This window comes from Vombatus ursinus, unplaced genomic scaffold, assembly GCF_900497805.2.
Source record: "Vombatus ursinus unplaced genomic scaffold, bare-nosed wombat genome assembly UNPS02014798.1, whole genome shotgun sequence".
Lineage (NCBI taxonomy): Eukaryota > Metazoa > Chordata > Mammalia > Diprotodontia > Vombatidae > Vombatus > Vombatus ursinus.
Window position 1 is genome coordinate 74,068,153 of NW_020954576.1, and position 18,997 is coordinate 74,087,149.

The 18,997-nt window shown below is 36.1% G+C and overlaps 1 protein-coding gene across 2 annotated transcripts in view; it reads right to left on the reverse strand.

The window, feature by feature from the left end:
* LOC114049642 (RAC-gamma serine/threonine-protein kinase) overlaps window positions 1-18,997 on the reverse strand; it is a 362,981-nt gene that overhangs the window by 124,355 nt on the left and 219,629 nt on the right. For both annotated transcript variants that reach the window (XM_027870916.1, XM_027870917.1), the window contains one exon: window positions 12,434-12,565. In XM_027870916.1, the coding sequence (XP_027726717.1) occupies window positions 12,434-12,565 (132 nt within the window). The remainder of the gene's footprint in view (window positions 1-12,433; window positions 12,566-18,997) is intronic.

Below are 18,997 nucleotides of genomic sequence, written 5' to 3' on the forward strand. Positions count from 1 at the left end.
ATTGCAAGCAGCCAGAAAGAAACAATTCAAATATTGTGGAAATACAATCAGGATAACACAAGATTTAGCAGCTACTACATTAAGGGATTGCAGAACACAGAATATAATATTCTGGAGGGCAAAGGAGATAGGATTACAACCAAGAATCACCCATCCAGCAACAGAGTATAATCCTTCAGGGGGAAAAATGGTCATTCAGTGAAATAGAGGACTTTCAAGCATTCTTGATGAAAAAACCAGAGTTGAATAGACAATTTGACTTTCAAATACAAGACTGAAGTGGAACATGAAGAGGTAAACAGGAAAGAGAAATCATAAGAGACTTATTAAGTTTGAACTGTTTACATTCCTGCACGGAAAGATGATATTTGTAACTTATGAGACCTTTGTCAGTATTAGGGTAGTTGGAGGGAAAAAATTATATGTATGTAGATAGATAGATAGAGGGCATAGGGTGAGTTGAAGATGAAGGGGTGATATCTGGAGAATAAAATTAAGGGATGAGAGAGGATTATACTAAGAGAAGGAGAAAAGGAGAGGTAGAAGAGGGTAAATTATCTCACAAAAAGCTAAAAAGAAAAGGCTCTTACAGTGGAGGGGAAACAGGGGAAGGTGAGAGTGAATGAGTGAATCTTATTCTCATAGGATTTGACTTAAGGAGGGAATAACATACACACTCAATTGGGAATGGAAATATGTCTTACCCTACAGGAAAACAGGGGGGGGAATGGGACAAGAGAGTAGGGGGATGATAGAGAGGAGGGCAGATTGGGAAAGGAGGTAATGAGAAACAAATATTTCTGAGGAGGGAAAGGGTCAAAACAAAGAATAGAATAAATTGGGGGGGCAGGATAGGATTAAGGGAAATAGAGTTAGTTTTTCATAGCATGTCTATTATGGAAGTGTTTTGCATAACTGCACATGTATAACCTATATTGACTTGCTTGCCTTTTCAATGAGGTTGGATGGGGAAGGAGGAAGGGAGAAAATTTGGAACCCAAAGTTTTAAAAGCACATGTTTCAAAAAAAAAAAAAAAATGTTTTCACATGCAACTGGGAAATAAGAAATACAGGAAATGGGGTACAGAAATCTATCCTGCCATACAGGAAAATGGAAGGGGAAGGGGATAAGAGAAGTAGGGGAGAGATAGAAGGGAAGGCAGACTAGGAGAAGGGGTATTCAGAATGCATGCCATCTTGGGGTGGGGGGAAGGACAAGATGGGATGAAAATTTGAAACTCAAAATCTTGTGGAAGTAAATGTTGAAAACTAAAAATAAATAAATTTATTAATAAAAAAACAATTTTTAGTTTATGATACATTTATGCGGACTAATTACAAAATACTTATTAACAAATTTTAAAAAACACCTTTTATTTAAATAAAACTAAATATACCTCAACACTAAGAATTTGTGATTTAATCAAGCAAGTAATCCTTCTTCTGACAGATAAAAACCACACAAGTTAGTAGGAGGTTATCTGTGAATTGTGGTGGCTATAAAATTTCAATATGCAAAGGTCAACTTGGTAATGCTTCTCCAAATTATCTAGGTTGAAACTCATACACATAGCCCATCGCACTTAGATTTAACTACATGTAATTATTCATATGTAACTGGGGCCTGGCTAGTGAAGCTCCATCCGCAGAGCATGTACAGCTTGATCTGCCTGCTGACAGCACACACGGAAGAGTTTGGGGAGCTTGATTCCATAAAGGAGGGGCCCTGGCTCCTCAATCTGGCGCGCACGGAGATCTTCTGTAACTGGTTTTAGACTGCTAACCACAGGGAGAAGAGACGGACTACTGAGCCAGACGGGAGTGGATTCAAAAGTCAGTGCCAGCCAAAGCAAGTCTCCTGTCCTTACTCCTTGCTGAGCGGCTGTGGTTTAGGTGAGAGGGACATGCAAGAAGCTTCTGGATGGGAAAAGGGCTCAGATCAGCCCCACGTGGGCTGGCATTTGGCTTCTGATTTTTCCTCTTTGTGTTTGTTTTAAGAAAAAGTACTGGAGGGCTCTGGCTTTCTTTGTGAGTTTCAAAAGGCAGCAAAAGTAAGTGGTATCAGTTGGATGTTAACCTGCTTGATACAACATACATCAAAAGTCAAGTCAAGATGCTGAATTCAAGAGTGAAACTAATGTGGCAAAACTTACACAGAAACTGCTCTAAGTCTAAGCTCATTCTACTAATGAAGGTGGAATGTTCACCAAAGTGTTGGGGAGGAGTACTTTGTAACTTTTGTTAATGTGATATTTTCAAAGTAAATATGCCTTTGTAAAAGCTAATCACTGGTGGTTAAAATTGGGGAGAACACATTATAATGCAGGCTCAAGAGCTATGGCATTAGAGAAATCCATCCCTATCTCCTTATCATACTCCTAGAACACTCAGAGGGAAATGTAGCCTTTTTCTGGGATACTGACTTGCTAGTGCATCTGCAGGTTTGGGAGAGTGAACCTGAAAGCCTCAGGTGTTACTTATAAAACTCAATTTAGACATCAGAGAATTCAGGTATCTGCATTTTAAATTCTTTACCAAAAAGCTACCAAACTTCTCAAATTTTAACGACTTCACTGAAAAAGATTGAGAGCTTTAGTGGACTGCCAGCAAAAAAGCCAATAAAAACTTATGCTGCATTAATAAAGGAAGACTGTCCAGAAAGTGGGTGATCATTCCATCATACTCCCAGTCAAATCATCTGACACCCTCTGGTTAGCTCTGTGTTCCACATTTTCAGAAGATTATTGAAAAGCTAACTAGAACACAACTTTCTCTTCTTTTCTCTTTTCAAGATGGTGAATGGCCTGGAGCTTGACAGAAAACTGATAATGTTTTAGACTGAAGAACAAAAGACTTAGTGGAGACATGTTAGCAGATAATCTGTCTCCTGCCTTCATACCTACAATGGTCTCTCTCCTCACCTCTATCTTCTATTATCCTAAGGTTCCTTCAATGTTCAGCTCAAGGGTTACCATCTACAAGGGAAGCCCTTCTGGATGCCTCCCTCCATACTCCAAAACTAGAGCTCTCCATCCCCCAGAATTATTTATAATTTATTTATCTATATACATGTTGCTTTCCCTTGTAGAATGTGAGCTCATTGAGTGTAGAAACTGTTTTAGTTTTGTCTTTACAAAGTGCTCACAAATAAGGAGAAATAAATGCTTAATGAATTGAACTGAAGTAAATCTTTTTTTTTTTTAAGCAAATTACATTATTGGCAATAGAAACTAATATCAGTTATAACAACAAAAAGCATACTGTTTATAAAAATTTTAGTGATTATAGCAATTTCTCATCATACTTTATAGAAAGTCCCCTTACATGTTTCAGAATTCTATATCATTTGAGTACCAGCTACTGGGAGGACTAAACAAAGAAGAGAAAACAAAGATAAATTCCCAATGTTTAGAGAAACAATAAACTTAGTATAAACTTTACTTTCCTTATTGTCATCGATTCAATTTAAGAAGCTTTTATTATCTACTATATATTGATCAATAGATTTATCTTTTAAAAATCAAATTTTATCTCTTATTTGTTATCAAGGACAGAAAATAATCTTTTAAATTCTACAAAAAAAGATGAACAAATTGGTATATGTTAACTAACTTTAACAATAATATCTTCTTCAACATCCACTTGATAAGAGTAAGATAGAAGTAATACTGTATTAATATATTTTAAAGTAGTTTTTCTACCATATTTTATATTTAATCAGATAAACATTCCCTTAATGCAAATTTTGCATTACTCTAGTTCACATAGTATTTAGTCATTGCTATGAAGATAAGGTATGCTTAAGATAAAAAGTAAACACAGATGCCAATAATTTTTAATTACATTTAAAAGCAACTTGTCAAAATATAAAGTTAAAAAAACAGCGACAAAATATAGTGGTTAGAACATTTTGATACTTTTTTTCACATTCATTTATAATACCTATAAATGAATTGTGCTATAATCTGGGGTAGGCATTAAAATTATATATGTGAATACCTGGGATCTCTGAAGAACTTCAACGATAGATATAGATGGTATCTCTATCAAAAGGTCACTTTTTAAAATCTGCTAGTTTTGCAAGAAAAAAGTTCAGAAGAATGAGGTTTATATGCCATATCAATCAACCTACCAAAAATTATTTTATAGAGCTAGAAAAAATAATAACAAAATTCATCTAGAAGAACAAAAGGTCCAGAATACAAAGGGAATTGATGAAAAGAAATGCAAGGGAAAGTGGCCTAGCCATACCAGATCTAAAACTGTATTACAAAGCAAGACTCATCAAAACTACTTGGCACTGGCTAAGAAACAGAGGGGTGGATCAGTAGAATAAGTTAGGTACACAAGACACAGTAGTCAATGACTATAGTAATTTACTGTTCGACAAACCCAAAGACTCTGGCTTCTGGGATAAGAACTCACTATTTAACAAAAGCTGCAGGGAAAACTGGAAAACAGTAGGGCAGAAAATAGGCACAGAGCAACATCTTTCACTATTAGACCAAGATAAGGTCAAAATGGGTATATGATTTAGACATAAAGGGTGATGTCATAAGCAAAGCAGAAGAGCAAGGAATAGTTTACCTGTCAGATCTATGGAGAAGGGAAGAATTTAGGACCAAAGAAGAGACACAGAACATTATTAAATGCAAAATGGATAATTTTGACTACATTAAATTAAAAAAATTCTGCACAAACAAAGCCAATGCAACCAAGATTAGAAGGGAAGCAGAAACCTGGGGAACGATTTTTAGAGCCAGTGTCTCTGATAAAGGCCTCATTTTTAAAATATATATAGAGAACTAAGTCAAATCTATAAGAATACAAGTAACTCCCCAATTGATAAACAGTCAAAGGATATGAACTGGCACTTTTCAAATGAAGAAATTAAAGCTATCTATAATAATATGAAAAAATGCTCTAAACCATTATTGCAAATTAAAACAACTCTGAGGTACCATATCACACCTATCAGATTGGCTAACATGACAAAACCAGAAAATGGTAACTGTTGGTGAAGATGTATGAAAATTGGAACACTAATGCATTGTTGGTGAAGTTGGGAACTGATCCAAACATTCTGGAGAACAATTTGGAACTATGTCCAAATGGCTCTAAAACTATGTATACCCTTTGATCCAGCAATACCACTTTTAGGTCTGTATCCCAAAGAGAACATAAAAATGGTAAAAATACATACAAAAATATTTACAGCAGCTCTTTTTTGGTGGCAAAAAAATGGGAAATTGAAGGGATGCCCATCAGTTGGGTTATGGCTGAACAAGTTGTGGTATATGAACATAATGGAATACTATGGTTCCATAAGAAATGGTAAGCAGGCAAATTTCAGAAAAACCTGGAAAGATTTAAATGAACTGATGCTGAGTGAAGTGAGCAGAACCAGGAAAACATTATACACAGTATTAGCAACATTGTGTGATACTGACTTTGTTAGATTTAGCTCTTCTGAGCAATGCAATGATAAAAGACAATTCCAAAAGACTCACTGTGGAAAATGCTATCCACAACCAGAGAAAGAACAATGGAGTCTGAACGCAGATGGAAGCATACTATTTTCTCTGTTATATTTTTCTTTCTCATGGTTTTTCCCTTTTGTTCTGATTCTTCTTTCACATGAGTAATGTGGAAAAATATGTTTAATATGATCATACATAGCAATTCTAACTGAAAAAAATTTTTGAAGAAAGTTTCTCTGATAAAGGTCTCATCTTTCAAATATATAGAGAAATGAGTCAAATTTATAAAAAAAGAGCCATTCCCCAATTGGCAAATGATCAAAAAACATGAAGTCAGTTTTCCAGTTGAAGTAATAAAAACTATGTATAGCCATATGAAAAAATGCTCTAAATCACTACTGATTGGAGAAATGCAAATTAAAACAATTCTGAGGTACTATTTCACACCTATTAGATTGGCTAATAGGACAGAAAAGGAAAATGACAAATTTTAGAGGGGATACAGAAAAACTGAGACACTAAAGCACTGTTGATGGAAAGGTGAACTGATTCAACCATTATGTAGAGCAATTTGGAAATACGCTGAAATATTTATAGCAGCTCTTTTCTAGTAGCAAAAAACTGTAAATTGAGAAGATGCCCATCAATTGGGGAATAGCTGAACAATTTGTGATATATGATTGTGATAGAATACTACTGTGCTATAAGAAATGATGAGCTAGATGCTCTTGGCAAAACTTGCTAAGACTTACACAAACTGATGCAAAGTGAAATGAGTAGAACCAGGAGAACATTCTACACAGTTAAGAGCAATACTGTAAGATGATCAACTGTGAATGACATAGCTATTCTCAGCAATACAATGATTTAAGACAACTCTGAAGGACTTATGATGAAAAATACTATCCATCCCCAGAGAAAAAAATGATGGAGTCTCAAAACAGATCGAAGCCCACTTTTTTCTCTTTATTTTTCCTGGGTTTTCATTATTGTCTATGTTTTCTTCCACAACATTACTAATATGGAAATATGTTTTGCATGACTATACATGTGTAACTACATCAAATTGCCTGCCTTCTCAATGAAGGGTTGTGGAAAGAGGGAGAGAATTCGGAACTCAATTTTAAGAAGACATGTTATAAAAATTGTTTTAATGTGCAACTGGGGAAAAAAAACCACAATTTTTTTTAAAAGAATAGGGATTGATTTATTTTTGTCTTTGTATCCCTAGTACCTAGAATAGTTCCTAACACAGAGAAAGTGCTTAACACATGTTTGTTGATTGATTCATTGATGAAAAGATGTAAGGTCGTAATCCAGTTTGGGGCCCAAGATTTTATAGGTTTCAGTAATGCTTTCTGGGTACCTTTTAGCATTACTATTTGTACTTAAGTGAATCAGAAGAAATGCGCTGTGGAAATCTATGAGCATTAGGAAGTAAATCATCATCATGGTCTGGAGATATACATACAAACATACAAATACTCCCATATATATACATATATATATGTATGTATGACCCAGGAAGATAGCCAACCATTTTACTGTCATGTTAATACACAGCCGCCTCAAAATTCATCAAGCAAGAAGCACAAACCCTCACAGCTCTAGTTCCCCACTCTTCAAGAAGAATTTTCTATTTAGTGCATAACACCAAGTTCTCTCTCCTACAGAAATGTGCCAAACTTTTCATAGGGACTGACTTTTCTTCTGACCTTCTTAGGGTTGTCTCTATTTCATATCACTTTGTTAATTTATTAGCACATGAAAATCAAGCAATCAATAAATAAACATTTATTAAGCACCTACTATGTGTGTGGTATTGTGCTAAGCACTGAGGATACAAAAAGAACAAAATAAAGTCCTGGCCCTTAAGAAGCTTACAAAGTAATGGGAGAGACACATGCAAACAAATACATACAAAGCAAGTTATATATAACATAAATAGGAAATAATTAAAAGAGAGAAGGCACTGAAATTAAGAGGGGTTGGGGAAGGTTTCTTATAAAGGAGGAGGATCTTAGTTGGGACTTAAAGGAAGCCAAGGAGGTCAGTAGTCAAAACAGAGGAGGGACAGAATTTCAAGTACAGGGGACAGCTAGGAAGAATGCCAAGAGGTGAAGTGCCTCATGTGGATTAGTCAGGAGGTCAGTGTCACTGGATGGAAGAGTACATATCAGGGGGTAAGGTATAAGAAGAATGGAAAGGTGACAGAGGGAGAGTAGGTTATGAAGGACTTTGAAAGCCAAACCGAACATTTTGTATTTGCTCCTGGAGGCAATAGAAGTCACTGGAGTTTATTGAGTACGGGGAGTGACATGACTCCACCTGCACAGGAAAATCATTTTAGTGGCTGAATGGAGGATGGACTGGAGTGAGGAGAGACCTGAAGCAGGTTGTCCCACCAGCAGGGCTATTGCAATAATCAAGGTGATGAAGGTTTGCAACAGAGAGGTGGCAGAGTTAGAGAGGAAAAGGAGGCATATGCAAGAAATTTTGCAAAAGTGAAATCAACAGACCTTGTCAATGGATTGGATATGAGGGGTGAGAGAGAGTGAAGAATCTTGTATGAACCCTAGGCTGCAAGCCTGAGAGACTGGAAGCATGGTATTACCCTTTATAGTAATAGAGAAGGTAGAAGGAGGGGAATATTTGGGGGAAAGATAATGAGTTCAGTTTTGGACATACTGAGTTTAAGACACTAATGGATATCCAGTTTGAGATGTCTGAAAAGCAACTGGAAATGTAAGATTGGAGGTCTGCAGAAAGACTGGGGCAAGATAGGCAGACTGGAGAATCATCAGCATAGAACTGTTAATTAAATCCGTAGGAGCTGATGAGATCAGCAAGTGAAGTAGTATAGAAGAAGAAGAAGAAGAGAAGAGAGCACAAGACAGAATCCTGAGGGACACCAAAGGTTAATGACATTGTTAACATCTTGAAAACCACTCACATATTCTATTCCATTGCCTTACTAACATTTTGTCTTTACTTATTAATTTGTCATCTCAACTTCCCTGTTCATCTTTGTGTCTTCTTCTACTTGTCCAGTCATTTCAGTCATGTCTAACTCTTCATGATCCCATTTGGGATTTTTTGGGGAAACATACTGGAGTGGCTTGCTGTTTCCTTCGACAGCTCATTTTACAAATGAGGAAACTGAGGCAAATAGGGTTCAGTGACACAGCTACTAAGTGTCTGAAGTCAGATTTCAATTTGTGAAGAGCAGTCTTCCTGACTCCAGTCCCAGCCCTTTACCCACTGTGCCACCTAGCTTCCCCTTCTACTACTTTTCTTTTTTAAATTGATTTTTATTGAAATCATTTACTTCACATACCTAAATCCTTCCTCTGGGGGACACAAGTCTCCCTCTCAGAGAACAAAGAATGTTTTTAAAGAGGAAAGGAGGAATAAATCAGCACAACTGATAAATCTATTATAAAAATATTACATATTTTATGTATATGTATAAAAATATTACATACAATGTTCCACACTTGTGGACCCACCCCCCCACCCCTACAAAGGAGGAGACTTTGAGACTAAGCTTGTCCTTTATAATTTTGCAATATTCAGTTTGAATTATTTTGTGGTTATTGTTCTAGTTATAATCATTGTGTATATTATTTTCTTGGCTCTGCTTATTTCACTTGGCATCAGTTTTATATAATCTTCTTTGTACTCAGGATACTTAGTTTCTTATAGGACAATAATATCCCACTGCATTCATGTAATTCAATTTAATTAGCCATTTCCCAATAGCTAGGTTTCTACTTGCATCCAGTTCTTTGCAACCATAAAAAGTATTGGTATGAATATTTTGTTGCATATGGAGCCTTTCTTTTTGTCAATGACCTCATTGGGATATATGCCTAGCAGTGAACTCTTTGGGACAAACAATTTAGACATTTTAATTCCACTTCCATGTTCATGCTATGAAATTTCTTTATCTGATCACAATCTATCATCATTTCACCTCTCTATATGCCTTGTAACCCCAAATCCTCTTCTTGGGCCTCACTGTGACCTCTAATCCCTCAATCCGTTGATGCTTTCCCGGTCTGTCAACCCTGGACTGTCCTCTCTTCCCTATCTTGACCCCTTGGTAAACCAGCTCAACTCTAAACTGTCCTCTTCTCTCTGGTCTTTATTCCTTACCCTACCACATTGATCTTACCCTGCCAAGTCTCAGCCTTGGATTACTGCCACCAGATATTGCCTTTGCTCCTACTCAAATGCTGCTGAACAAAGCTGGAGAAAATAATGACCATGTTGCCTGGGTCCGCTACAAATTTACTTTACTTAATATCAATTAGGCCCTCACTATAGTAAAGTAATGCTTTCATTCTTAATTGACTCACTATGCCACTCACCATTGTGCCTTTTGTAAACTTTATATCACTTCTTAAACTGGCTCTCCCTCCCCAACCCTCTCAGTCGAGGACCTGGCCTCATATTTCACTGAAAATATTGAGGCTATTTGCTGAGAGCTCCCTCTTCTCTCCTTTTCATCTCACATATGATAATGATAATGATAATGATAATGATAATGATAATGATAATGACAGTAAGCACCATTGGCTAATATTTATATAATGCTTACTATGTGCCAAGCACCATGCTAAGTGCTTTACAAATATTATCTCATTTGATCATCACAACTACTCTAGGAGGTAGGTGCTACTATTATTCCCATTTTATAGATAAGGAAACTGAGACAGGCAGAGGTTAAGTGACTTTCCCAGGGTCACACAGCTAGTAAGTGTCTGAAGCTGGATTTGAACTTAGATCTTCCTGACTACAGATCAAGCACTCTATCTACTGCACTCATGTGAAAGTTTCTTAATTTCATGCAATTAAAAGTATCTATTTTATCTTTTGTAGTTGCTTCCATCCTAGTGGGTTAAGAAAAACCATAGCACAGAGAAATATGTATCCTGCTTGTCTTGTAATATATTCATGGTATGGTTTTTAATATATGCCATGTCATCCTTCAAATCTCCTCCTTTACAATTTCTTTTTCACCTCAAAACATTATCCTGCTCCTTCTCCCAAATAAACCTCTTTCATGGAAACTGAAAGCAGAAATCATCCTATACTACAAGTCTGGTAAACAATTACAGGGTGATGGATACTCATATATACACATTGATGTTCTGGGACAAAGGAAAAGGGAAAGAAATGGAGGGGCAAGGACGAGAATGTTAGCTATATATTAAACACTAATAGTGATCCCCTGAGTTAATTCAAAGAGTTAACACTTAAATGGCTTATTTCTGTCAAAGGATCTTCCACTCCCCTGCAAGCCCTCAAGCTAACAAAACTAACTTAACATAGAATGGGCTTATTTAAATCAGGAAAGAACAATGACAGGACTTATATGAGAATCCTTGGCAGAGCACTTAGAAATACTCTCTCCTATGAAATTAAAAGAAGTGTCACAAACTCACAGTACTATATTAAATTTTCATGGCCTCATTTACAGCTACAGGTTTAGCATCTTTCCTAGAGATTTCAGGCTGAGTATCTCTCCTCAGGCTCTGATGGGTATGCTTGACGCCAACAAACAGTAGCAAGTTCCTTTGCCCCAGAATTCATGTATTTCAACACAGCCCTGGCAGTCTGAATAACTCCTTCACTTCACTTCAGTTCAGTTCAGTCCAGTTTAGCCCAGCCTAGCCCAGACGTACTCCCAAACTTTTAGAGCATAACACTTACTCAGTCTGCAGTGGTAACCTGGTTCTTCTCCCACACTGCATCCCTAGTCAAGATTACTACCCCAGAAGTTCCTATACATTCTTTTTTCTTTTTTGGTCAGGGGGACAAATTTCCAACACATTCTTTTTTGGAAAGGATGCACATTTTGGCTTCCTTCAGAAGAGAAAAGGAGAAAGGATAAGTTGGCTGAACTACTGATACATATCCATTACATGTATGTATTTAATTTCCCAAGGAGATTGAATTGAAGCTCCTTAGAAAAAATGAACATATTTTAATTATTTCCAGACTATATCTCCTCCAGTACCAAGTACAGCGCCTTACACATAATGGGCAATAAAAAGTTGGTAAACCTGGAACAGACTTAGGCATCAAGAAAGGACATGGTTTGGCAGGAGGAAGGGAAGCAAATATTCCAGATCAAGAAGTAATGTACAGTGATTTCAAAGACAGAACTCTTGATTAGAATGGAAACAGTTTTTTTGGTACACAGGAAAAGACAATAAATTTTAGTCTAGAGGTAAATCAGTGCTAGGAAAAAGGTACTAGAATAATTAACAAGATACTTTATTAAGAAGTTCTGGGGTAGCTAGGTGGCACAGTGGATAGAGCACCGGCCCTGAAGTCAGGAGGACCTGAGTTCAAATCCGGCCTCAGACAAAACACTTAACACTTATAGCTGTGTGACCCTGGGTAAGTCACTTCACCCTAATTGCCTAAAAAAAACAAAAAACAAAAAACAAACAACAGAAGTTTTAAGCTTAACGTAGTCATCAGGGGAATTCAGAAGCTATGCAACAGAATGTCAAAGCCTACAGTGGCCTTCCCTCATAAGCCTAAGAATCTACCCCCTTAATTTTCTTTAAAAATTCACTTTTTGTCTACCTTATAGGGCCATAAATGTGCTAAACAATTCCAATCATAGCATGTTGAATTTGAATAATAATACTGAATTCAGAATTCCAGTGCTTTTTAATGCAAAATATTTTAATACTGTTCATACAATAAGTTACACAGAAAATAATGTTGCATTTCCACATATTTAAAATAAAATTATTATTCTTTAAGAATATCAGTAGCTGTATTATTATTATGTATTTTCCAAATTATGAAATAAATATTAAAAATCAGATTTTACTTTAAAGGAAGCACAACTTTATCGATTGTATGATAGTGAAAGCGAAAATTTCTACTTCACAGGATAAAATTTCTGAAGGAAGGGGGAAATAGGTTACCTTTGCAATAATTACTTCTTTCTTCAAAATCTTCATAGCATAATATTTTCCACTTGCCTTCTCTCGAACCAAAATCACTTTCCCAAAAGTGCCTTTACCCAACAGTTTCAAATAGTCAAAGTCATTCATTGTCTGGAAAGGGACAAATGAAAAATGAGTAATGAAAATTGAGTAATGAATGGTTCATAGAATCATCACAGAACTGAAGTGTATTTTAAAGATCTCTCTTTTTATAGATATCAGGCCTGGAGAAGTTTCAAATTTTTCTTAAGGTCACATAAAAAATGGCACAGCCACTATGATAGCATGTAATTGATTTACATAAACAAATAGATGCTTAGATATAAAATTAACTCAATACAAACTGAATACTAAATATTGACATTTTAATATTTTGTAGCTAAGTCAGCAAAATATGACTTTAGTCTCAAACTATCTAAAGATTTTTAAAATATGGTTCTAACCTATCATTCCAGTAAATTTTACATTACTTTCCCTCACACACTCCAGGTTCCAGCCAAAAATATACTTGCTATCTCCCATATACAACATTCCATCTCCCACTTACATAAATATGTAAATGTTGCCTCCCATCCCTGGAATATACTCCCTACTCTCCTCTTTTAATCTCTAGTTTCCTTTTAGGCTCTACTCAAATGCTATTTCCTGCATGAGGCCATTCCTAATTCCCCCTAGTTATCAATGCTCTCCCCTCTATTGCTTTGTATTCACTTTATCTTATGATGACTTATCTGGCATATGACGTTTTTTCCCAGTAAATTCTTTGAGGCAGGGCCTGTTTCATTTTTGTCTTTGTATCTTCTGACAACAGTGTCTAGTATATACCAGCTGCTTGATAAATGTTTTTTAAATAAATGAATAAAGCTTTATTTAAGGAAAAAAACCTACATTTTGATCAAGCACACATGTGCTAATCAAAACACCATGCTGGGTTCTATGGGGGCAGCTAGGTGGTGCAATGGATAGAACACTAGACCTGGAGTCAGAAAGATCTGAGTTCAAATTTGGCCTGAGAAACATACTAGCTCTGTAACCCTGGGCACGTCAATTAGATGCTTCAGTTTCCCTATTTGTAAAATGGAGATAATAATACCAACTAACTCTCAGAGTTGTTGTGAGAATCAAATGAGATAATAATAGCATGCTTAGCATAGTGCCTGGCACATAGTAAGGACTATCTAAATGTTAGCAATTATCATTATTATCATTATTATCACCATCATTATTATTGTGGGGCCCACAAAAACTTCAAGACACAATTCAGTGGTCTGCAGGCATGTGTGTGTGTGTCTAAACAGCTACATATATATATATAAAAGCCCATTGAGTGGTTCAGTATAAGTCAGGCTGAGATAGTTGGGGAAGACTTTCTGAAAGAGGTAGGAAAAGGGGTATTTGAGCTTTTCTATAATTGAAAAACACACAGGATTTTGATAAAGAGGTAAGTAAATAGAATTCCGTTTGAGCAAATACATGAAGATAGAAATGTAAGAGACATATCAGAAAAACAATGAGAATACTTTTTTGGGTCCCATGAAAGGTTAATTTATAGTAGTGATAAAAACTTGAAAGGAAACTAAAGGCTGTACTGCGGGGGGCTTTGAATGAAAGGCTAAGTAAGGTACTTGGACTTTATTCTATAGTCAATAGGGTGTTATCATAAGTTTGTTTTGATTTTGCCTCTTTTAACTCTTAGTTTTTCCCTTTTACTACTAGTCAAGAGGATGACACTTAAAAATTACATTTTCTATCTTCTACATTCTCAGCATTTCCATAAAATGCCTTACACAATGACAATTAATAAATTTTTGTTAATGATAATTGAGTATCACTGATTATGAACATAGTTTGCAGTGCAGAAAAAAAAAGCTATTTATTCAATGGTCATACCCAATTTCTAATTGAGAATAAATTAAAAATGGATATCTAAATATTTAATATAGTTGTAAGAAGAACATTACATCATTTGAATATGTGGTATACTGTATGTAGTGTGAATATGAATTCTCCCAAAACTTATCATCCTGCAAGATGAAATCAACTCTGAAACTAATACTTCCTCAGCACTTACTGCATCTAGAGTCCCTCCTTCCCTCTGGTTGAAGCGGGTAGGGGATGTGGGTGGACATCTTGCAGCTTCTCCTAGCCCCTCCTTCTGAGGAGGACACCAGAAAATTCACCTCATCATTTCCTACCTTGCTGATTTCCTGGATTTCATGATCTCCAGACACTCATAATTCCACAAAATGAATTCAACTTTGTAACTCACACCTCCTCGGATTATTTCCCATTGTAGCTGCATGACTTCATCATGCCTCCATGTGACCTTATTGAGGACAGGGACTATCTTTTGCCTTTTTTTTTTTTTATTCCCAGCATTTGGCACAATTCCTGGCATATAGTAAACACTTAATAAATATTTGTTAGGGGGCAGCTGGAGTCAGGAGGACCTGAGTTCAAATACGACCTCAGACCAAACACTTGACACTTACTAGCTGTGTGACCCAGGGCAAGTCACTTAACCCCAACTGGCTAACTCCCCCCCCCAAAAAAAAGAGAAAAAGAGAAAGAAAGAAATATGCCTATATATCAAAGAAAAATAATGCAATCACTTTACTCTGACCTAATTCACAGATAATAAGTATAAATAAAAAAATATAAAATGCTTTGGAATTCAGAGGAAAGATGAAATAATTTTGAGATATGACAACTTGCCATAAGAACTATAATTCTTAGGTATAATAAGGTAAAAAAAAAAGTATGACAGGCCTAATTCTGAATTTCACAGCTTCTGTCAGTTTGACTGTCAACCTTTTTTTCTTTGTAATATGCATTTTGCATAGCAATAAATATTAGTAAAAAAAAAAAATCCTAGTGACAAAGTCAGAAACAGACTTCAGATCTATTTTGACAAAACTCTTCAGAATATTTAAAAAGCATCACTGTAACCAAATGCTCATATTCTGCCAAAATTACAAAGTATTTGTCTAGATTTTGCAATCTGAATGTAACTTGATTTAGTATTCTAACCAAGATACATTGCTTAGATAACAAAAGATTTTCCTTTGTGCAGGGTATCAAAGGGCAAGGCAAAAACTTGTATTTTAATTGAGAGAGTAAAAACTTTCCTTAAGATTAGTCTTCCAATCACTAACCTTAAGAATTATTAAAATTACAGTTTATTAAGTTACATATTTTGATAAGTTGAAGACTTAGTACCACTAATGTTATATATCCTATATATTCTTTAGACTATTTTCCTAGTCAAGGAAAGCACACATTCTCTTAAAAAGTATAACAAAAGAAAGAAAAAAGAAAAGGCACAAAAATTAAGAAATGAAGAATAAGATTTATAATCTAATTTAACAATTTAGATATTAAAATTAAATATATATTCACAGTAAAGGACAATTCAAACTCTATTACAAATAAATGCTTTTATTTTCATTTTTAGGTAAAGAAATAAGATACCACTTAGTATACAAGATATGACTTAGCAAAGTTGTCCAAAAAAGTAAAATTATATATTCCAAACCCTGTAATTTATAATCTTATAAGTGGGATATATGTCATAGTGGAGAACTCTGGGATCCTGTCTTGGCCAATCCAAAGCAGACTAGAGGAGAGAAGACCTGCGGTAATAATTTAGTCATGTCAAGCAATAACCTGAGACAAGCCTCCTGCTTATCAGAAATTACCAAGGCAAATATACCACAGCAATATTTTTGTATTAAATGTCTGTGTATCTGGGCATTAGATACTCTTGCATCTACTCAGCACAAAGAACTATGAGTCAATTCTCCACTTCCTGCCCTTCTGCTTCCTGTTTCCTCCTACCAAAAGTTCATAGAGAATAATGATAGGATAAATATTCTTAATATTTTTTTCAAAAATACTAAGTTTATGACATAAAAGAATTTAATTTTAAAATCTAGATGTCATTTATGTAACTTAATTATGTAAATCATTCACTGATATGTATAAAGTGATCATTTTATGAGTATGCTTATTTAAAGGAATTATTCTGATAATGACATTAAGTATTAGAGTTCTTCTCATCCAGTCCAAACCTCTCATTTAACAGATGAGAAAAATGAGGCCCAGAGTGGTTTAGTAACATATTCAACTTCACAAAAGTAAAACATGACAAAAGCAGGATGTGAATTCAAATTTTCTGACTCCAAGTCCAGTATACAACCATGACACAATGGAGCCTAGCATAACGCCTGACAAATAGTAGAATGATGTAAGAAATAGATGCTTGTCTGATTCTGAGTGGAAAGAACAAAAAGAAAATGTGTTTTGAATTGTTTGGAAATGATAAACAGAGAGAAGACACCAGGTTTAAGAGTGATTAGGAAGTTCCTGTAGAAAGTGGGATTTTAGCGGAAAGCTGAAAAAAGCCAGGAAAAATGAGAGTTGGAAATGAGGAGAGAGAGCATTCCAGGTACAGGAAAAGCCAGTGAAAAAAACGAGTTGGGAGGTTGAGAGTCTTGTTTAAGGAACAATAAGGAGGCCAAGGTGACTGGATCACAGAATACATGGGGGTGGGGGAGGAACTGAAGGTGAAGAGAAAATATAAGAAGTCTGCAAAGGTGGATAGGGAGGAGGAAATAGGTTATGATGGTGTCCAACTTACACTTTAGGAAAAAATACTTTGACAGCCAAATGGAAGACAGAATAGAATGGGAAGACTTATGGCAAGGAAACCATTCAGTCTGATATTGCCATAATCTAGGCATGAGGTCATCACTTAGGATCACGATCCAGCACCAGAGTGATGACAGTGGTCAGAGGAAAGGTACATGAGCAGAGTTGCTATGAAGGAAAAACTGACATTAATTAGCACCAGACTGTATACAGAAGGTAAGAGTGAGGAGTTGAGCATAACACCTAGATGAAAGCCTGGTTGACATGGAAGATGCCAGTGTCCTCAATAGTAATAAGTAAGTTAGGAAAAAGGGATGGTCTGAGGGACAAATAATGAACTCTGTTCTGGACATGCTGAGTTTAAGATGTCTACAAAAAATCCAGTTCAAGGTGTTTAATAGGCAGTTGGAAATGTGAGAATAAAGGAGAGTTAGAAACTTTGAAACTGGATAAAAAGATTCAAAAATCATCAGCATAGAGATGATAACTGAAGTTATAGGAGCTGCTGGGAGCAACAAGTGAAATAATATAGAGGGAAAAGATAAGAGAGCCCAGGATGAAGCCCCATGGGATACCCATAGTTAGCAAGTGTGACTTAGATTAAAAAAAAAAAAAAAGAAAAAACAGCAAAGGAGAACTAGGAGAGAGTAATGTTAGGAAAACCTAGAGAGAAAAGAGTGTCAAGGAAAAGATGCTGATGAATAGAAAGGCTTCAGAAAGACAAAGAAGGTTGAGAACAGAAAGGTTAGGCCAGGAACCAAAGGAGTTGATCAGTAGGAGAGTCACATGGCCAGGTCTATCTCTAAGAAAAATCATGTTGGTATTGGTGTTTAGGCTAGACTGGAGTGGGGACAGATGTGAGTCAGAGACCCATTAGGATGTTGTTGTAATAATATATGTGAGATTCCTCAATATCCTTAGCCCCCCATACCCAAGTCATTGCCAAGGCTTGTCAATTTCTGTGCAACATTTCCAATAAAACCTTTCTCACCTGACTGCCACCATTCCAGCACAAGCTCTCATCACCTCATGTCTAGACTACTGCAACAACCTGCTGTTGGGTCTACCTGCCTCAGGTTTCTCTCCATTCCAATGCAGCTCTATTCAGCCATGAAAATAATTTTCCTAAAGCATAGGTTCAATCATGTCAATCCTCTTTCAATTAAATAAGCTCCAATAGCTCCCTATTGTCTCCAAAACAAATACAAAAAATACGCTATTTGCATTCAAAGCCCTTCAAAACTTAGCGCCCTCCTACCTTGCCAGTCTTCTTATACCTTATTTGCCAACACGTACTCTTTGATTCAGGAAACACAGCCCCTCTGCCCCAGCTGTTCCACAAAGAAGACACTCCATCCGTCAGCTCTTGGCATTTTCTCTGGCTTTACCTCATATTTTGAATGTTCTCCCTCTTCATCTCCACTTAGTGGCTTTCCTAGCCTCCTTTTGAATCCCAACTAAAATCCCATCTTCTATAGGCAACTTCAATTCCAGTGCCTTCTCTCTGTAAATTATTTCCTAGTTATCCTATATATAGCTTGCTTCGTATATATTGTTTGCATGTTGCCTCCCCCATTAGATTAGAAGTTCCGTGAGGGTGAGGAGTGTCTTTTGATTCTTTTTGTATCCTCAGCACTTAGCACAGTGCCTGGCACATAATAGGCACTTAAAAATACTGACTGATTAAAATATATTGACTGATTTGGGCCTGAACTAAGGTGATAGCTGTGTGAATGGAGTGAAGAGGCTGACTGCAAGAGATATTGTGAAGGTAGAAATAGGAAGATGTGGCAATTAATTAGGAATACAGGAGTGAGAGGGAGTGAGGACTCTAGAATAATACTAAGGCAAGCCTAAGACACCGGAAGAATGGTGGTACCTTCAGCAAAATAG